This window comes from Garra rufa, chromosome 23 (assembly GCF_049309525.1).
Source record: "Garra rufa chromosome 23, GarRuf1.0, whole genome shotgun sequence".
NCBI lineage: Eukaryota > Metazoa > Chordata > Actinopteri > Cypriniformes > Cyprinidae > Garra > Garra rufa.
In genome coordinates this window covers 23,498,266-23,521,214 of record NC_133383.1, presented here as the reverse complement: position 1 = coordinate 23,521,214, position 22,949 = coordinate 23,498,266, and the positions used below count along the sequence as shown (strand labels likewise).

At 35.3% G+C, this 22,949-nt stretch overlaps 2 protein-coding genes across 6 annotated transcripts in view; both read left to right on the top strand.

Moving 5' to 3' along the window:
- LOC141299194 (protocadherin alpha-C2-like) overlaps positions 1–18,773 on the top strand; it is a 62,739-nt gene extending 43,966 nt beyond the window's left edge. For all 4 annotated transcript variants that reach the window (XM_073829501.1, XM_073829502.1, XM_073829500.1 and 1 more), the window contains exons 3-4: positions 6,546–6,634; positions 15,984–18,773. In XM_073829501.1, coding sequence (XP_073685602.1) covers positions 6,546–6,634; positions 15,984–16,294 — 400 coding nt within the window. In that variant the 3' untranslated portion in view covers positions 16,295–18,773. The remainder of the gene's footprint in view (positions 1–6,545; positions 6,635–15,983) is intronic.
- The window catches only part of LOC141299195 (protocadherin gamma-C5-like), a 207,648-nt gene that overhangs the window by 52,458 nt on the left and 132,241 nt on the right, over positions 1–22,949 (top strand). The window lies entirely within an intron of this gene.

Genomic DNA, 22,949 nt, shown 5'->3' with positions numbered 1-22,949 from the left:
TAAATATTTTTATTTTAGAATGTTGTATTCACCACTATGGTATTTATTAATATTTCAAATTACCTTTTATTTATATATTTTCAGTTTTAAATTTAATTTAGGTTTTAATGTTAGTGATATTTTAATTAGGTTAAAATTAATAAGGTTAATAGGCTTTATGCCGAACGTCACATGACCAACCCCGGAAAACAGGTCTCATTGCTTCCGCTTGTCGGAGAACGTGTTAATAGCCGTAATAAATAATGGCGATATCGACGGACTTTTAAGGTAATCAATTAAACAAGCCAGCTGTTTATTGTGGACGTTTCATTCGATATTTATATATAAATGTTAGTGAAAAGAATAAAAATTTAAAACTTTTATATATCAATCCACATATGTGATGGACATTGGTTATGATCATTTTTAGTGTCTACTTTGAATGAATCTTGAGTAAATCATGTTCATATTTAAAGAGGGATATGCAAAACGCGTGAACCGGAAGCAACGAGATCTGTTTAGCAGAAAATGGAAGCCTGTTGGGCATAACCCCTATTCATATTTCTTCTTCTTCTAATACTTAAATATGCGCAAGTAGACTTGTTTTTTTGTTTAGTTTAGTTGACAAAGCAATATTTCTAATGTTTGCAATTTTATGTTTAGGGTTTTTATCTAATATCTGAAAAACAATTTTATACAAATTATTTATGAAAATAATTTAAATAGCTTTAGTTTTTTTTACTATTACAGTATTTATATTTTTTTTTAAATGACCTTTTTACAGTTTTAATTCAAAGTTAGGATTAGCAATTCTGTTATGTTAGTTTAAAATATAAATTTATTATTATTATTTTGCTTAAAATCATGTTTAAATAATTTTACATATTTGTTTCAACATGTTTACATTTTTAAGTTTAGGTTTTTCATTTAATATTTACATTTAGTATTTTTTTTGTACATTATATTTATATTTTATACATTATTATTTATTTTATTTCAGCTTTATTACAGTTAATGAAAACAACTGTAACAGTCTTAGTTAACCATACAAACACAGGTTTATACAAATGATTAAAAACAGTGTTCATATTGTTTAGTTCATAAAATCTGATGCACTACACATTTATTTTTATTGTATTTCTTGATTACAAAATTAATTTAGGAAGCAATGCAATTCAGAAATATGTCAGATTCCATTCCACAACCACACATAATTGCATAATAGGTATACTAATTTGTCTCTGTATATGTTTGCTGTTTATCAAATTCAACAAAAGAGGCTAAAATAAGAAATTACAAGGAGCAAATTAGTAAAACAGAAAGACTGTCAGTTCTTATTTCGGTAGTATCTGTAACAGAGTCTCATCCAAACACCAGAATCATAACCACCAGGAGCTCTCTGACTTCTTCCTGACCTCTTGCCTCTTCCTCTGTGGACCAACTGTGCTCTGTCTGTCTTCATCACGCACAAACACAAGCTTTGAAGCGTTTGCTAAGGGCCTTTCCCTGGCATAGTGGCTCTGCAGTCTGATCTTGAGTATGTAGGTCATCAGCATTCTCCACAGCAGATGCACAGTCCTTCACAACCGAGCATAAAGGACGAGCTAGCAGATGAGCTGATTGTGTGAGCTTACCCACACCAAGCAGGGAATTCAAATCTCAGGGGGACTATTTCCATGCACACATACTGACAAAATGAGTCATCTCTGAAATGCTAAATATTTATTCTCTAACTCTTTACACATACCCGCACACACACTTACATCTGGAGACAACAAGGCCCCCTCCTCTAACCACCACACACATACAGTTTCCAAAGGGTGAAGGGCTGTCTGTTTTATGTGATAATGTTGTGCTACCCTGTGGGCTCATCTGCGGGGATGGTTTGTGTGTGGGTATGCGTGTTTTATGTGACTGAAGGCTGGTGCAAAAATGGCACAGGGGACATTATACACAGGGGATAAATTAGATGGAATTTCACTGAGCCACTTAGAGCAACATACAAACAGTACAAATTTGCACACTAAAAAAATTACATTCAGTTATGCACCAGTATTAAACTCATTATTAATTCTGTCAGATAAGTTACTTTTGGTTACAGATTGCAAGTTACCCTGTTTAAAATGTAATATGTAGTGTAACTATTTCAATTACTTTATTAAAGTAATGTGACAGATTACATTTGATTACGTTTTGATTACATTTCTAAATTATAATAATTATAATAATAATTATAATAAATGTTTTCAAACATTTAAAGCTGCGTTAACCTTACAGTAGTACTCAATACTGATTGATGTCAGACTTGCAAAATCCTTCATTACTTGAATTCAGATTATAACAATTTAATTTTAATGCACAGCCACTACAAAATCAGACTTTAGCACCTCTTTTTTATTTTAAGATTGATCTGAGGTTCAAATCTGATTTAATATAATAAAATAGAGTTTAATAGCTATGATACTGTTTTTGAAATCAAATCTTTGCATAACCATGACAGGAAACCCTGACATCTAACAATGCCTTAGGGGGGAAAAACAGTTAATCTTGAAAATCTTAAAAGCATATACATAAACCCAAATAGAAAATGAAATGATTATCGAAGAATTATGTGTCCTATTCTGTCTTAAACTCCTAAAACATTGCTCATATTTTAAAGCAGTCAATGCAGTTTTGGAAATAAATTAATTGAATCTGTATGTGTGTGTGTGTGTGTGTGTGTGTGTGTGTGATAATATTCAGATGTAACCCCCTTTTAAATCATTTTCAAAAGTAACTGATTTAATTACACTTTTTTTTTTCTCAGTAACCGTAACAGATTACAGTAACTTTTATTTTTTAATTAAATAATATAACTCCGTTACATGTAACCAGTTACTCTCCAACACTGATGATAAGCTGATTATGTTATGGCTGATAACCTATAAATAGCATATATTAAAGATCTATATGGTTTTGTCTAAATTAATTAAAAAAATATAGAACACTAAAATTGAAAATCAATCATTTTAAATGTTAATTTAGTGAAAGGTTAATTTAGGCATCACAACATTTTGACATTTGCTATACAATATACAAATTTACTGCAATGCTATTAAATTATTAGTGTTTTTAAAGTGAGCATTAGATGGCAGTAAAGGTAATATTAACGTTATATATATTTAAATATATATATATATAAAAAAAATGGAAAATTTAATAGCCAGTATCAGTTGATGCCAATAAATCAAATAATTTTATTTGTCATCTGCATATTAAAATAATTTTGGAAGGATCTTGTGAAACTGAAGACTGGCGTAATGCTGATGAAATTTTTTGCTATCACAAAATACATTGCAAATATATGCCAAGTTCTGTCATGAAACTCTAGATGTCGCAGGCTGATGGGTTTTTAACTTAACTGATGGCATTCAGCGTTAAACAACTGACACAACCTGATTTGTTCATGTTGCATAAGCAACCAATATGCTTGCTTCCTTACATTTCAATGGCTGGTTAGCATTCACTCAAACTTTTGGCAGCTCTTCTCTGAAACCCTCAACCATCCCCAGCTCCGCCTGTATAGATCTACTATGGGTTATTTAATATACTATTTGTGCAGCAGCAGCATGTCTTAAATACTCACAGCACTGCATGGTCATATGCATTGGCAGTAGCAAGTTTCCTAATTTGCTTACAACAGCAATAATCTACAACTACAGCAATAACCAACAGCAGAAGCAGTGTATAGCAGATCTATTCCGCCAAGACCAAATACATTAACATTGTCATATCCACCATGCTAAAATCTTCCCAGAGTTGTCATGATAGAAATACAAATAGAAAACAGTTATTTTAAATTCTAATACTATTTTTTTACAATATTGCACTTTTTTTTACTATATTTCTAATCAAATAAATGCAGCTTAAAAGACTTATTTCAAAAACAAAAACAAAAGTCTTACCAACCCTACACTTTTGAACAATAATGTATATTGCATAATACATTTTTTTAATAAAATTAATTATTCTTAAATCTTAGAATTACATGATGTATTCATAACTTTTCACTGACCCTCAATAAATCAAAAGTTAAGATGAGTAATTCTTGAATGGTTCAACTCTCTGTCACACCTCCTTTTCATTTAGACTTATTCCAGTATTCAAACCAACTCTCCAGTGGCTTTAATTCCACACCCCTCAATCGACAAGCCTCTCCTTAGGCTAGAAAGTTACTGATTCACTCTGCCAGAAGGCACGGGTGCATTTCAGCTTTAAGGGAATTAGAAAGATCCATCATGCTAACACACACACTGGATCAGAGTTATGGGAGCTGTAGCAGGCTGGGCACACCCTGTGCTGCATTGCAGATGCCCTGCTATACCCACTTCCTTTCTGCTCCTCATGTCTGTACATTTATAATGGATGTATAGGAGTGCGGTGGCAAAATTCACAGTCTTCCTCTTTATGTGGGTGCTTGTCTGATCATGGTTTCCATGGTGATAAACACACCGAGCCGTGCTGAAAGCCAAAGGCCGTCGCTGGAAAGTGTATGTAGGAAATGAAATGTCCCTTTAACGTAATGCTTCTTAATGCATACTCGCAGCTGTAGGGTGCAGCGTTGTATTTGTTGAAATTTTAAGTACATACTACATCTTCAACTGTCTACCACAAATTCCCAGGCTTATGTTATGCATGGCCTGCTGACAGTCTGAGAGAGAGGAATGGAGAGGCGAATGGAGGGAAGATAAAGATGGTAAAGAAACAACAATGTATTAGGGGAAATCAGATTATGAAATGGGCCTTTGTAGGGTAGAGAAGCAAGAGGCGTTGAAATGGTAATATATGTCCATACAATCCACATATTTTTCTCTTTGATGAACACTTTTTAGTTTTCTTTCTTTCGTCCTTATCATTCCTACACTGCAAAAAAAAAAAAAAAAATCCTATTCTCAACATTTATTTTCTAGTTAAAAACCTTACAAACAGGATACATTTATTTAAAACACTCCATAAGATATTATGAGTAATGCATCTTTAAAACATTTAATACACTCTAAAAAATTCTGGGTAAAAAACAACTCAGCGCTGGGTGAAATATGGACAAACCCAGCAATTAGGTTATTTTGACTCAGCGGTTGGGTTAAATGTTTTATCAAACCTTCTGGGTAGTTTTAGTTTGCTCAACTATTTTTTAAAAATCACTATATGGCTGGCTTAAAATGAACCCAAAATAGGTTACAAATCAGACACATAATTACTAGAGGCATCAGGAATAATCAAAAGGTTAACAATTATTAATAAGCCATTTAAAATGTGTATTATTTGATAATCATTTATTCTTAACTTATTAATAAATGTTAATTTATTTAACATATTAATACATGTTAATTTCCAACCTATTTTGGGTTCATTCAAGCAAGAAATATAGTAATTTTTAAGCATTAGTTGAGTAAAATAAAACTACCCAGAAGGTTAGGTTTAACTGCTAGGTCAAAACAACCCATTCACTGGATTTGTCCATATTTCACCTAGCGCTGGGTTGTTTTTAACCCAGCATTTTTTTTAAATCTTTTGATTAATCTTTTAATGTACACTTACATTATGTTCACAGTTTTAGGGGCAGGATTTTTATTTAATTAATTATCATTATTATTATTATTTTTTAGAAATGAACACTTTTGTTTAGCAAGGATGGACAAAGTGACCAAAAGTGACAGTAAAGACATTTAGAATGTTGTAAAATATTTGTATTTCACATAAATGCTGTAATTTTGAACATTGTATCACGATTTCCACAAAAGCAGCACAATTGTTTTCAACACTTATAATAATAAAATAAATAAATAATTTTGAGTAGCAAATCAGCATATTAAAATGATTTCTGAAACAATTATTTTAAAGTGTAAACATATTTCACAAATTTACTGTATTTCAGCGCATAAATGCAGCCTTGGTGATATAATATAAAAATAATTATAATAAAATAATGACCCCAAACTTTTCAATGGCATTATATATTCATGATGCAAATCTTACCATCTCATCTAATGTTGCTACACAAGTAAATCATATTATCTTGTTTTATAGATTTTTATTCAAAATATTTTATATCTAAAATGTACTTGAAAATATATATTTTATATTTAAAATATATTTTAATGCACTTTATAAGTGGTCATTTTTGTATCATCTTGTGTATCTCCCTGCCTTCTTTCCTGTATATATTTACACACTCTACTAGTGTGCTTTCCTGTCAACATGTCTGAAGGAGTTAAAACATCAGGACACCATCATGACAACTTGCACGCCAGACACACATCACCTCACACACAGACACATTAGATCACAGACAGTCTAACACACTCTGTCACATGTACTCTCACCATCACAGGCACCTCCAGAACAGAAGCTTAAATAAATACATGCAAACACAGCAGCTGCACAGCTGTCCCCCTCAGACATCTTATATACTTTAAATCAATTTAACTGAAAATTTTAACTGTGTATTTTTAATAACACTCAAAAAATTTACTGGATGTGTGATATTTCAAGACTAATGACATGCTAATTGTTTTTGATTTTAGTTCTGTGCATATGGAAGAGGCGTCAGCTGTGATGCAGGGAGCGCAAGGCATGCTGGTCCAGAACTGGCCGACAGTCTCCAGTGCAGCAGGTGAGGTCACATTTTAAAGACGTCCGTAGTGTAATTACATTTTAATCATCCGAAACCAACGGCTCCATCATCTTCTCGCAAAACTTCATGCTCTTGCTAATCTAGTAATTTTCTCTCTAGCAAAATTGTCATGTTCATCAACCTATTACATCTGTTTTAATTAATACGCCTAATACATATGGTGATTCTGGATTTCTTGTAATGAATCTTAGGACTAAATCAAGACCGACTGAAACTTTTGAACCAAATTGAAGCTGATTCTAACTGACATAAATTCATGCATGTTTAAAACAACCTGTTTAAAGCAGGTTAGGTTTATTCATCCAAAAAATGTTAGCTCTTCCTCTCTCTCTGTGTGTCCTCTTATTGCTCTTTTACAGTCTTGCATGTCCTGAAAGATCCTCAATCCAAGTAAAGGATGTACTTTGCGTGGATTCTTTGTACTGCAATAGTGTTCCCAAGATCTAAAATGACAGGGAACAAGTCTGCAAGTCTGGCTTAAGCTTTTCCATTAATTTTTTCAGACTTCCTGCAACTAGCAATCCAGACAGTGACTTTCTGTGGTCCATAGCTTGTCATTCTCATAGATCTACTAGCATATTTTCCTTCTCTTCTTCCACAGAAGTCCATTCTTTATTTACAAGTACTGATGTGTCAAGGCTAGTCCTTTCCTGACAGAATTTAATTTCTCTCAAATGCCTCATTTCAGCACATAATTAGGCAACATAATCATTAGTTGACACGATGAACCAAATGTGTTTATTTTGGGTAATCGCATAATGGCCAAGTGCACACTGTGAAGTTTCAGGAGTGACAATTGCATTTAAATACCGGAGTGAATCCCCTAAATTTCCCTAACCAAATACTTACATTCAGCTATTTTACCTTTTATTATTTATTATTATTATTATTTTGTGCAAATGCTAATCAGAGTGCACTCTTAAAGAGGTCATTGGATGCAAAACTCACTTTTACATGTTGTTGAACATATACAGTCAAGCCTGAAATTATTCATACCCCTGGCAAATTCTGACTTAAAGTTACTTTTATTCAACCAGCAAGTTTTTTTTTTTTTGACTGGAAATGACACAGGCTTCTCCCAAAAGATAATAAGACGATGTACAATTATTGTGGCATATTGTGAAAAAAATATATATTTCTCAGCTTTTTTCTATGGGAAAATCCAAAGTTCTATACCTTTCCAAATAGTCCAAGGTGTTCTAAAGCATCCTAATTACCCTGATTCATTGGAACAGCTGTTTTAATTAACTCAACAGATAAAAAAAAACAAAGCTCTCTGTTTGTGGACAGTCATGGCTAAGACAAAGATGCTCACTGAGGACCTGTGGCTGTGCATTGTGGCTGCTCACAAGTCAGTAAAGGGCTATAAGACCGTATCTAAATGTTTTGAAGTTCCAGTGGCTACAGTGCAAAGTATTATTAAAAAATACAAGATGTTCCGCACTGTGAAAAATCTTAGAGGACGTGGTTGGAAGCTTAAAGTGACACCTGTGCTGGCCAGGGATTGACAAGGATTGACTAAAACTACACTAAAATGCTAAGTCAACTAAAACTTGACGAGAATAAAATAGGATGAGGTTGACTAAACATGATATAAACTAACAAGAACATTTAACACGGGACTAAGACTAAGACTACAGCTGACAAATTAACACTACTTAAAATCCATTAACATTTATTGACATATCACTTTAGACTTACTGATATAAAACTATAATTAAACTTTATTTTGAATACTTTTTATTGCACAATGCATATTTCTCAATGTTATGCCTAAATGTGCTTTAACCCTTTCAGTGGTGAGTTTAAAATATTCTAGCGGACCCCCGAGAGTGAGTTTTTTTTAAGCGACCGTTATTTTAGAACGTTCGTCCTTATTGTTTCCATGGCGACGCATCAAGCTTGTCATGTGACACAACACAGACACAATAACACTGTATGACAGATAGATCGCTTTTATTTCGTTTTTCCTTTTTTATTCAGAATACTCACACACTTGCTTACCATGTCATGAACTATCTGATATTCCGATTTACAAATATGTGTGAATTAGTATGTTTCGTCGTTTAAAACCCTATATAAATGCTCTGGATCGTGATCGGTAATGTGAGATGGGCGCCGCCATGTTTGTTCGCGCTGCGGTTCAGAGAGTCCTGTCAGCCGGCTTTACAGCAAGTAAATTCATCCGTTTCTCCCGAAATACATGCAAGTAAGTGGCTGGTGAACTAGGAGAGGTATAGAGTGGACTTTTTAGTTACTTAGCCTATGTGTATGTGATATTATGAATAAAACACATCGGCAAATCATATTTGAATAGATTGTTATTTGCTGCTTCCATAGACATATGTGTGTATTTTACAATCTCTAAATGTCTCCTTTTGCTAGTACTTATGTGTATTTAAATGTCTGAAACCTAAAATAAGCATTATGTGGTTGAAAACACTGCATAGTTGTGATTATATGACAAGCGCAGAGCTCGTCCGTCTCTGGCTCAGCGCCAGCCAGCGCGCCAAAGCGCAGTTTGAATTTTACAGTTGCGTGACGTCACCGAACGTTCTAAATTCCATATGTGGGACCGTACTCCCAGGGGCACGGAAATTAGAATCCCAAATGTGGGACTGTACCGCTCAAAGGGTTAATATCACTATTAGTAATGATTGTATGATCTCTGTCAGCCTGTCTTTAAATGTAAGATATTTAAAGTCTACCTGAAGTGTACTTGCAATAGCTTCACTTTAGCACAATCAAATATACTTGTTGTATATATATGTTTTTAGTTGGACCTCAGCACTACTTCCACACAATTAAAGTGCATTAAACGCAACATTTGTTCTTCCATTTTAGCAGACTTTATATATACTAGTTTAGTATACCAAAAGTACAACTGAAACTCCTTTGCAGGGAGTTTGACTCACAGGTGATCTGACCAATCATAATGCCAAATCTGCTATTTTGTCCGATAAACAAACCAGACAGGAGAGTAGATTAACATCGGTGGACTTGAACTTTAAAAATGGCGTGTTTTGTGTCTTTCCGTGTTTGAAATGATACCTTCTGATGTTCATTCATGTTTATTTTGTGCTATAACTAGTAAAGAGGAAGAGATGATTGGTTCACATGCAGTTGAACTGAGGTGCTACAGCGATCCGTCAAGACATTAAAGAGCCACAAAACTAAGCCACAAAACTAATATTTATCTAACAGTATTTATTGTTTGGATTTCTTACAAAATGACAAAATTTGAAATCTAAGAGTTTTCATACCAAAAGTAACCTGCTCTGTCTGTCGGCACGTTGTCAGTTTCCTCTTTGCTTTGGAATGTATTTTTCACTGCATGAGAACATGATGTGTGGTGTGACAGTGCCATGGCTTGTCGGACATAGCAACAGTAATGAAGGGGGGCCTTGGAATAGAGGTTCTATCAGTTTTGAGATAATAAGCTTCAAAGTTTTTGTGTTCCATATACTTCTGTAGATAGAACCCTTTTTGTTTTCCAAAAAAGGCCCAAAATGTACACAGCTCACAAAAGTAACATCACATAATGTAAATATGTTGTCACATAATAAGAATATGTGAATAACTCAATTTTGACAAAAATGTCAGATAGAACCTTATAATTCCAAGTTGGCGAAATATGTAAATGTATTTGTTAAGATATAGATTGTACTGCATGATAACAGTCCATGTGTTACCAACTAGAAACTATGCTTCTAACAACAGGTCGAGAGCTTTAGTTTCACATAAGTTTGCAGTGCTGTTTGCGAATGTTCATTTGAACTATGGTTTCAAGAAAACAACTAATTATTGAACTACAGTATGATCCTGATGCTTTTGGGAAACACACCCAAGTAGAATTTCTGTAAATTGTCAGGTTTGTCACTGTCTGATTTTTTTTAAGGAGTTAATTCAGTTGTAGAATGTGGTTGTCACTCCCATAAACTACTGAACTGTGTGTGTACCGAACAGAATTAAGCATTAAAAGGTAAATTGACAACCCAATTTAGCTGCAGTGTGTACGTGCTCAGTGTGCTCGAATGACATCTTTCATTTACTCCTCTGAAGTTCAGAACTAAAGTATCTAAATATTGTGATGCATGAGGCCTGTTTGGGGTTATTGAATTTGCATTACTGAGATATGCTTCTCCTCAAAGATCAGCCAGATAGACAGAGGCCGATCAATCTAATGTGCCATTAGAGGAATGAAGGAAGAGTGGCAGGTCTCCTGGGTGGTGGATGGTGGAGATATTGACAGGCTGATAGAGCAGAGCTGAACTGGAATGATGGTGGACAGTGGGAAGAAATGGATAGAGTAAGTGGGACAGATTGAGAGAGGCACAGAGCGACAAAAGAAGAGAGAAGAAAAATCAATTGATTCTTTATTAGTAAGCTGCAGAGAGGTGAAGCAGAAGGATGAGCTACACACCATAAATCTGATAGACTTATGAAAACCAGTCTAGTTTTCCAACCAAATAGTGATTATTGTGTTATTGAGGCAACGCAGGTGTGTTGTGTAAGCACTGGTTTAGTGCTTGTAAATTACAACACGGTTGAGGTCATGGGAACAGGAGGAGCAGAAAAGAGGCCAAGCTGGAAAATGAGACACAGATGAATGTGACGTAGAAAGCAAGAGATATATGAGGATGCTATACTGAGAGTCATTTAAAAAAGATAAAGCATGTGGGATGCAGAGAGACGGCGAGTAATAGAGGAGGAAAGAGATGATAGAATGAGAGTGATGCTGAAAGAGAAGAGGGGGGATGCGGGGGTTGGAGATGCACAGAGGTTCAGGATTGGCAGACCCCTCCGGTGGTCCTGTTGCTAGGAAACACTGTGTGACTTGTTGCCAGGCAACAACAATGAATCTTAGATACTGCAGCAGGAGCAGCTGGGAGTGGGCGAGCGGGGATGGGGGAGGAGGTTTCCATGGCAACCAGCAGTACTCAAAATGGAAGAACGAGCAAGGTGTGGATGGGGAGAGGAATGGAAGGTAGAGAAAAAGAGAGGTAGAAAAACATCACAGGAAAAAATAAAGACCGGAGGCCTAAAAGGACCAGAAATAGCACAAAATGTAGCACATATGCATCAAACACATGAATGCATATTAGATCACGTATTTGTCTATAAATGCACACAAAATTATCTGGCTGCACTGACAAGCAATACAATGTGTTGCTGCTCTACATCATTGATGTCAGGTGTAAACCTCAAATGTCTGAAACCACTACTTACCATGAAATGGGGGAAAAAAAACACTGTGTTGTAAAAGTTGGTATTGTGGCTGAATATGTGGTTGGAAAGTTGCATGTCATACTATTAACATTTTACTAAAATTATGACATTTTTACAACATTAGATCAGCTGCATCGGGGGCAGATTTTTGACAGACATAAAGGGTGACCAATAGCATTGATTTATGGAAAAAATAAAAAATAAAAAAAATAAATATAAAAAAACTTGATAATATATTATTTAAAAGGAAAAATAATAATTTTGAACATTTGGATACTAAGGCTAAACCACAGAACAAAATAGAAATTAAATTAAATTAAATTAAATTAAATTAAAATTAAATTTTGTAATAAAATTAATTTGCCATTAATTAAGAGTTTTTGAATGATACAACTATCCAGAGAAAAGAAAAGAAAAGAAATAATTGCTGAAATAAGTTGGCATAATAACTTATTTTTATCTTTTCTTATTCTTATTTTTTCTTTATCTTATCTTAGGGAAAATAAAACTGCTTCACTTATTAATATTTGAAGAATGTTGAAGTCATCTGGTGCAACCAACAAGCATAAATATTCAGGAACAAAGAGAAGAATCCAAAGAGTATCAATTAATTAATTGTAAAATAAATATAAAATGGACTTTGTGCAAGAAAAGAGCTTTATTAAATGAATACAATTCTTAAAAAGAAAACCTGAACTATTTTGGCATAATCTTTTATTTTATTTCATTGGGGGAAAATAATTTTAAGAAAACTGCTTATTAACAGTTGAAAAACATTTGTAGAATCAAAGTCATGTGGTGCAACCAACAAGCAGAAATATTCAGAAACAAAGAGAAGCATCCATCTATCATCTGTCTATCTAGACACGTATTTGTCACTGGCCTGTATAAACAAAGAGAGAAATGCAATAAAAGTCAGTTTTAGACCATTGCTTCCAGCTCCAGCTTGCAGATCTTCTCTTTAGTCTCATGAGGACGAGAACTAGCCTGCTCAGTTGACCTGCTCTGACATGAAACTCAACACACAGACACACACATGCACTGATATTGCTGCCATAATGAAAGCCACAGGGAGATGGAGTGAGGTGTGACTAAAACATGAACACATGAGTTACTCTCTCACTCTAAACCACAATTTCTGACCTTCTCAGCCAAATGTGATCTGTCAAGCCCAGGGGGCGGCACACAGAGCTTTTGTGAATGTGTGCATGTAACACTCGATCATTAACTCTTTTCTGTACCATCTGCGTACCGTGAGTGTTCTGTATGGACGGAGAGGTGGTATATTTTGAGGATGGTCAAGATTTTGAGCAGTTATCAGTAGCCACAGAAAAAAGAGCATTTTAAGTTTGCATATTAATGCCAGGATTTGACGTGTCTAAATTTAGACGTGTGCCTGAAACTGAGCAGGAGAAGGATTCCGAATTTAGTCTCTTTGTTGCGCACACACATAGATGCACAATCCACCCATGCAGATTCATTTAAGCTGAGGAAAGAATATCAAAATGGATAATCCCTGCTAGGTTTTGCATTTATTGAAATAAACCATGTGGTACTGTCATAATAAACGTACAGATCAAAACCAAACAGAATTGCATTTCAGGGCAATGGTGAGATCTAAATAAAACACAGAAATGAAAGTAGGTCATAGAGTAACTGGTGTGGCAGAGAGCCCTGCTTCTGTAGGGAAAGTAGTACATAAGTCTCTCACTCTGGACTCAGCTCTCTGTCCCTGTTGGGGTAGTACACTTTCAAACATGAACATTGTATGAAAGTGCACTCCAGAGTGATTCTGTGTCTCTCTCTTTGTGTGTATAACTTGTAGGTTTAGATTAGTGCTTCTTCAATCATGTTTTGTATGCAGATTCATTTTGGCATACCTCTTTCGAAAGAAAAAGAAAAAGTTATTTGAAATCAGTTAGTCACATTAGTTTTATGTAGTTGTGAAAAAAAAAGTTTTGACAAAAAAGCAATAATAATAATAATAATTTATTTATATTTTAATTTATTTGCTTGTTTTATTGTATATTTTACGTATTTTAATTATTTAACTTATTTATAAATGTCATAAATTCTTAATAAATATATTCATAAATAGTTTTTGGGAAGTCGCACCAGATTACAGTTTACAACCGCAACTAACCCTGCCTTGTCATGACAAATTAAAACTATAATTAAATTATCTGATATTTTCAAAGTCATATTGACTTTGACACACAGTCACAACCCTAGTAAAAAGGTAATATATTTAAAATACATTTATTTCATATTGAGTATAGGTCAAATCTATTAGCATATTTACTGACATATGGCTTGAGACTTACTAATATAAAAATCTTAATTAAACTTTATTTTGAGTACTACTTGTGCACAATGCACATTTCTCAATATGAAGCATAAAATCTGTTGTAATATCATTTTTGATGACACTGCATGATCTTTGAATAATATCAGTCTTTAAATGCAGCATTTAAAGTGTGTCTGAACTGTACTTGCAATAGTTCCACTTTAGAACAATCAAATATGCTTCAGTAAATCTTTAGTTGGACTTCAACACTACTTCCACACAATTTAAGTGCATTAGGTACCAAATTAGTTGTTCCAACTTAGCAGACTTTAAGCATACCAATTTAGTATACTAAAAGCACAACTGCAGGGTATTTTATTAAGTATATAAATATGTAAATGTATTTGTAGTAAACATTAATTTTTTTCACTCCTTTTCTATTTTTTTCCCATTCAGAATGCTGATTTCATCTCATGACTTTTTTTGGTGACAGGAAAAAACTGTTGCAAATCTTAGTAAGCAGTGAAGACATTATTTAGGGTTGTTGATTTATTTATTTATATAAAAAAGGCAAATACACTATATTTCCAAAAAGTATTGGCACACCCCCTTCTAATGAACAGGTTTAACTACTTTAGTAATTTCCATGAGTACAAACCTTAATGTTCAAGCATATAATGATATTCTACGGAATTGTGTGCTTCTAATTGTATAGCAACAGTTTGGACACAACCTTTTTATAATCTAACATGACAATGTCTCTTTGTATAAAGCAAAATTCAAATAGAAATGATTGATTTCAGTCAGTGTGGAAGAACTTGACTGGTGTGCATGAAGCTAAATGTTATAATCTCATCTGAACACCTCTGGTGTGACTTTAAATGCAGACCTTGAGCCAAAAACTCGCCAAACACCAATGTCTTGTACATAAGGGCACAGTCATTTTAGACACTTACAAAACTGGTGCAACCGAGATGGAAATACAATGAAAAAAAAAAAAACATTAATTATGCTTCCATCTTTGTTGCCACAGTTTTGGAAGTGCCTTTTTCTGTTCTAAAGAAGGGGGTGTCCCAATACTTTTGTCCATATAGTGTATGTACAAGTCATTGGTGTTTGGTGATGAGTTTTTGGCACAAGGTTGCATTTAAAGTCACACTAGAGGTGTTCAGCTGGGATTAGGACTTGGCTTTATGCAGAACATCAAAGTTCTTCCACACTGACTGAATCAATCATTTCTCTATGAACCTTGACTTACACACAAAGGGATTGTCATGGTAAAATCGAAAGGGTCCTGTTCAAGCTGTTGCTATAAAATTAGAAGCACACAACTCCCTAGAAGATCATTACATGCTTAAACATTAGGATTTGTACTCGTGGAAATTACTAAAGTATAGTCAAACCTATTTATTAGAAGGGGTGTCCCAATACTTTTGGCAATATAGTGTATTGATGACAGAAATTACCCTGTTACTTTTTCCAACCCAAGTATTTTAATCTAAAAAACAATATTAAAAACTTATGCCATTTGGGACATTTATGTCTCCCCAAAAATATCACAAATAAATTCTACAACTGGAAATCTAAAACTTCTTCACTGAAAGCTCCTCATAAAATTTGAATTTCATGTGTAATCTCACTGCTGAAGCCCATTGTTAGGTGTTTATATCTCAAAGACAATTAGGAAGAGTGATTGTGTCATCTTATGTTTTAATCCTTACTTTTGGTACATTAGGTAACTCAATATCTTAATATATAGTTGGTAAGTAATGAAGATACGATCTAATCATTGTAATTTTTTTTTTCACTCAGATGGGGAGGGAGAGGGACAGCTGTCCCCTCCTGTTGGAGCTGGAATCAACAGTAACAGCTGGAGCTTCCGCTACGGTGCAGGCCCCGGCTACGGCCCTCCACAAGCCCTGAAGCCGGGAGAGATCCCCCCTGAAGCCTTCATCATTCCCGGCTCTCCTGCCATCATCTCCATCCGGCAGGACCCAGGTGCTGTTGATGACAAGGGCGAGTTCATCACCTTCGGAAAGAAAGAGGAGTCTAAGAAGAAGAAAAAGAAGAAGAAGGAAAAGAAAGACAAGAAAGATAAAGGAAAAGATGATGGCGAGGAGTAACAACGAACGGCCCACTATAATATTACAGCTATCAACTTATGTTTGTAGCAAATGCTGACAGAAAGAGAAAACCAAAAATACTGAAAATGTAAAGAGAGGAGAAATTCCTATTCCTTCTGTATACCTTATTTACCAATTCCAGTTCAAGAAAGAAGAGAGAAAAATCACAAATTGACCCTGAGAACCTGACTCTGATTGGCTATTTTTCTAGTTCTGATGCATTAATCTGTGATGTCTAAGAAAGCACTCAAGTCTGCAAAATGCAGACCAAGCCCATTCGCACCTTGTAAATGACATTTTCAACCACGATGAGGGAAGTCCCTCTTCTCTTTTAAAAGGATCAAAAGAGTCCAGTTAAACTGGATATGAACTCATGATATACCAAGAGTTTTCTCTAACTCCATTCCTGCCTTCCTCCCTCAATGTTAAATGGGGAAGAAACAACCGTCCCAGGCCCCGTCTCACACCTTTATCTGCTGGAAACAAAACTTTGTAAAGGAAAAAAAAACTTTATCAGAAAGACGTGTCTGATTTCCAGAGCAGATCAAAAATAAAAGCCTACAGAGATGGGAATGTAGCAGCGAAATCACTTGCTTTACTCTCACAAAAATCCTAGAACAGGGCACAGAGATCGCTAACTCTTTTGTCCTGCACCCAAAGTAATGCTGAAATCTCAGAATGATGCTTTACTCAGTATATTTTCTAAGAGCAAGTAAATATCATGTTATACAGTCCTAAATCATGCACACCCACGATGTGTACAAATACAAATCACAAATTGATGTGCATTCTTGCTCTCTAATGCATAACACACTATGAACAGGCTGTCCACATGCTGTACACCTAAAATCACCACAGGACTGAAGCACAACAGCCTCTCAAAAGTCTGTAAAATATTAGAATGGATGCTTGTGGCTTCAAAACACACCCACTTCCTTTGCTGCTGTTTTGAATGTTTGATAGACGTCATCCCACTTCCTGCCAGCTTTATGTCTTAGTCCAGCTACTTGCCCTTAGCTACTGCTTGTAACTTTCGCAAATCTGATGTTGCCAACCTCCCTTTATCTGGTGTGCTGGCCCCATGTCAGTACTGCCCCCTAGTGGCTGGTATTGTACAATGTATCAAGAAAGAGCAGAAAAGTCAAGCCAATATTATTGTCACTCCTCTGCTGGAAACATAAGCACAGGTACTGGCCCCTACATGCACACACACACACACTCTCAAGACACACCAGTGTTTATGCTCTCACAGCAGTTGAACCACCATGGGCTATGCAGCCATGCTTATGGACATGTTTAACTAACTAGCATATGGTGCTTTCTAGGGCAAAAATAGAGGTTGAGTGGAGATTACAGTGAGGAGACCACAGTGGTGTGCAGTACAGAGTTTTTCTACTGTATATAATCAGTGATGAAATATAGCTTCATGACAGTTCCATAGTTGTTGATTCAAATTTTGTAAATAATGGGAATGTTTTGTTAACATTCAGACATCATGCTTAAAGTTTCTGTTTTTAAGAGGGAGCACATCTCTCCTTTCTTTCCCTTCGAAGTCTGTAGAGATACTGTTCAGTAAAGGAGAGATGTTCGTGCTGCTATGAGACCGTATCTTCACAAAACACACAGACACCGGACACACACACACACACACACACACACACACACACACACACACACACACAAACACAAACACACTCTCTCTCTCTCTCTCTCTCTCTCTCTCTCTCTCTCTCTCTCTCACTTGAGTCTCTTTCAGGTGTGGTTCAGTGCTGTCAGATCACCAAGTGACTGTTTTGCATGTTAAACGCAATTAAAACAGAAATTATATATAGATATAAATGAACAGATATGTTTTTCATAATTATTTTTCCTCATTTATGATGGAACTGGAGATGTGTATCGTCTCTGCTGAAGTATGTAGACATAAAGCAAATTATTCATACACAAACATACACTGATTACGTACACGCATAGAGCGTAAAAAGAAGAGGCCGAAAGATGTCGGCTCTGTGGCGATCAACGTTAACATGAACATTCTAGGTATATGTAATGCTGTAGTGTTATGGTCTAAATCGCTTTTCTTTACAACCTTATGATTTTTGCAACTTGAAAGGATCAATCCTTCGTTTTGTGCTAGGCTTTGAAATCAATAACACTGTAATGTGAGCCAGTTCATACTTCCCTATGATATAAACCCCTCCCTTCAAAAAAAGATAAAAAAAAGAAAGAAAAAAAGTCAAAAATGATAAAACAGGAAATAAAAAGTTCTATGTATTCTGCTTGTGTGTAGTTATTATATATCAATTCATCCAGTGCCTAAGTGGCACTATGCTTTTAACTTTGACAGTGCAAATCTGTTGGACTAATTTTTTGTACACCTGCTCATCAGTGTAATGGTGTTTATTATTTTATATTACTTTATGAAATCTGGTAATGTGTTTTGTTTATAAATCACAAATAAAGTTTTCTTTCATAAGTATTGGAGATTTATCTGTGGTTTTTATTTTGCCTGTCTATATTGTTAGTAATACAGTAATGTTCTCTGTTAAATATATTTTCATCTTCTGCACTGAAAAATAAATGACCCCATGTGCATTTTAATTCTAAACATCAGATGTGCTGACCTAATACTTTCGGTCATATGGTAGGCCACATGGTAACTTGACTGAGCTTTCTATTGCAAGACTTTCACTGACTTTTCAAAGAACCTGCAAAATCACAACTCTTCTGAAACAAACTGCTGTTATTGTTTTCCAAGGAGTGACGTTCTGTTCGCATGTTTGAGTGGGAAATTATTTAAAGTAATGTAAATTCAAACTGCAAGACTTTGAGTGGAAATGCAGTGGGAGAGTGAGGACGGTTGCACTAAGGGCGGTTGTAACATGGCTTTTTTCTTTAATCAGGAATGAGCTACAATTATGATATTTATACTGCACATGCTCAATTAGCCCCTCATCCTTTCTGGAATAAGTCAGCCACACATGATCATTCCTTCTACAAAAGAAAAAAAAAAAAAAAAAAAATTCATTTCATGATGTTTTTTTTTTTTTTTTTTTTTTAAACGATCAGATTTTTGTCATACTGACTAAGCTGTTGTATAACAACAAGCTTAATTGTAATTTCATTCTTTAATAAAGAACCCTTTTCAATAGTTAGGTATCTTTTTGTAAGTAAATACGTTAAAAATCAGTTCAAGTCTAAGGTGGACTAATTTTCTTCACTCTTACCCTCTTTTTTGTCATACATACATGAAGACCCTGTCTGTGCAATAAAAAAAAAAATATATATATATATATATATTTCAACAAAAAAATACATTTACATTTTAATGAATGTTGCAACCGTCCCCTGTTGTGGAATCAGGTGCAGCAATTGACTTTGTCTATTCAAGTATACATTGTGCATATATTATCACAAGTTATAGCAATGTGGGTAAGTAGCTGACAGATGTGGCTTCATTGTATTACAATTTTGGCTTTCTAATACAAACAGTCTCTGAGAAAACTTAAGAAAATGCAGAAATTGCTGCAAGTGTTGCAGTAGTAAAGTATAAGTATGTGTGCGTTGAAACTGCCATCTTCTATGATGTTTATGTAATATTTTGACGGTTTCTTTTTATTTGCTGTACACATAAAACTCAAAGGTGAGAAAATTTCTGTTTAAATGTACAACATATGTAGGCTGCTAACTTGTATGCAGGATACCAGATGTGACTTCTCTATCAGTTATTCTTATATTGTTTGTATGTATTTACATGCCTAATTTGTACTTTTATATTTTATGTAACATTACATTTATAATTTTATTTCCTTATATTAAACGTAGAATACCTTCCCAAATCATTATAACGCGACTATACGGAGTGCGCTGTCCATGGTGCTGAAAACACATGTGCATGCGTTTGTGGCTGAAATAAACTATCAACACATGCTCTAAAAATTGAAATGAAATAGAAATGACTTTTTTTCATTAAAAGTTATCACAAAGTTTAAATTAAAATAAAAACTGTAATCACCTATTAGTAGGCCTGTTGGGTTATGTGGTTTATCTGATGTGTGAACAAACGGTAATATTTCGTGTATATTTAGGGTTTTATATTAACCAGGTCTTCCTATTATGATAGAACAACTTTTTTTAGGATTATCTGTGACATACCAGATAATAATGAAACTGTGGATTTCAATCTACATTTTCATAAAAAAACATCTTTGTAAATATGAAGCGTCTACAAGCCATAAATTAAACCTCACAAACTAATCCTAAACTCAGTTTAACCACACAGCGTCGCTGTTGACTAACTCTGCTTTTCTTAGGCATTCTTAGAACACACCCATCGGTGCGGGTATTTATCTACTCAGTTAACATTTGTCGAAAAAGCAGTGTGGTCGATGACAGTTGTTTGTGAAGAGCATTCCGAAACAACGCTTTACTATACATCAAGAAAATATGGCGAAAACGTCCAAATTGTGTTTGGCCAAATGGCCATTATGGATAACATCCTTTCTCTTCTGCATTGCCGCTGCTGATGTTCGTTATTCTGTGCCGGAGGAAACAAAGACAAAATATGTTATTGGAAGTCTGAGTAAGGGCCTTAATTTGGATTCTAATCGCTTGAGGTTTCGCAAAGCCCGTTTGGATTACCAAGGGGATAAAAGATACTGTGATGTAGACCTAGATTCCGGAAATCTTTTTGTCTCTGAAAGGATCGACCGAGAGATGCTGTGCGGAACAACCTCCCCCTGCCTCATGCACTTTGAATTTGTTCTCGAAAATCATTTAGAGCTTCACAACGTTGATTTGGAGGTGCAGGACATCAATGACAATCCCCCTGTTTTCCCAAAAGATTCAATTAAGCTGGAGATAAGCGAAGCAGCACCGATCGGAAGTAAATTACAAATAGCTCGTGCTCGGGATTTGGATGTTGGAATGAATTCAGTCCAGACATATATCCTTGGTCAAAACAAACATTTTGTTGTTGATACAAAATCAAATAAAGACAGGTATGTGGACATTGTTTTGAAAAACAGCCTGGATAGGGAGACAAAGGGAGAGCATTCCTTGATATTGTCTGCGGTGGATGGGGGAAACCCTCCTAAATCTGGAACTGTTGTTATCGAAGTGTGCGTGATAGACGTGAATGATAATGCACCAGTATTTTCACAGCCTTTGTACAATACTCGTTTATCTGAAAATGCAGCACTGGGAACGTCTGTAATCAAAATTACTGCGACCGATGTGGATGAGGGCGCAAATGGACAAATAACGTATTATATTAATCACCTATCTGATAACACAAAAGAATTGTTTAAAATTGACGAAAATTATGGAGAAATATCTGTAATTGGACAGCTGGACCACGAGAAGTCATCTTCGTACGAGATGGAAGTGCAGGCGGAGGACGGTGGAGGTCAGACAGGCCACTGTAAAGTTGTTATTGAAATAGATGACGTCAACGATAACGCGCCTGTTATATCAGTAAAGTCTCTGAAAAACCAAATCCCAGAAAACATCCCACCCGGTTCAGAGATCGCTGTAATAAACGTTAAGGACCAAGATTCCGGTGAAAACAGCCGGGTTAGTTGCTCCATTCCGACAAGTCTGTCATTTCAACTACAGCCGTACATCAAGTCTTATTTTATCATCACTACAACTCGTTCGCTTGATCGGGAACAAATCGAAAATTACAATTTAACAATAACAGCAACAGATGGAGGTATACCCCCCTTGTTCTCCAGTATAACTCTGAACATACAAGTTTCAGACATCAACGACAACTCCCCTACATTTGAGTTACAGACATACGCTGTTTATGTAAGTGAAAACAATAAACCAGGCACTTCTGTTTGTTCTGTCAGTGCAACTGACCCAGACTGGAGACAGAACGGGACAGTACTGTACTCTCTGGTACCCGGTGAATTCAATGGGGTCCCAGTGTCCTCATTTCTATCTATTAATGGAGATACAGGGGTGATTCATGCTGTAAGATCATTTGACTATGAGCAGTTCAGAAACTTCACTGTCAAAGTTGTTGCCAGAGACAATGGATCTCCACCACTCAGCAGTAACGTGACTGTGAAAGTCTTCATAACAGATGAGAATGATAACTCTCCACAAATATTATACCCTGTTCCTGATGGAAAGTCTTTAATGACTGAAATGGTCCCTAAAGCGACTCTCTCAGGCTCTCTGGTGTCCAAGGTGATCGCTGTAGATGCTGACTCTGGTCAAAATGCATGGCTTTCTTATCAGATTGTCAAATCGACTGATCCTGGACTTTTCTCCATTGGTCTTCATAGTGGAGAGATCAAAACACAACGAGATATTTCTGAATCTGACAATATGAAACAGAACCTTGTTATTTCAGTAAAGGATAACGGACAGCCCTCTCTGTCTACGACTTGTGCTGTAAATTTACTAATTTCTGACAACCTGTCTGAAATTCCTGAACTGAAAGATAAGACTTATGAGGACAACAACTCTAAATTAACGTCCTACTTAATCATTGCACTAGTTTGCGTGTCCACCTTCTTCCTTACATTTATCATACTGATCGTGGCAGTGAAGTTGTCACAGGAGAAAGCCCAGACTGTTGTTTGATGGAGCAGTTGCTGTTCCCAGCGCCTATTTCCCTCCCAACTATGCAGAGGTGGATGGA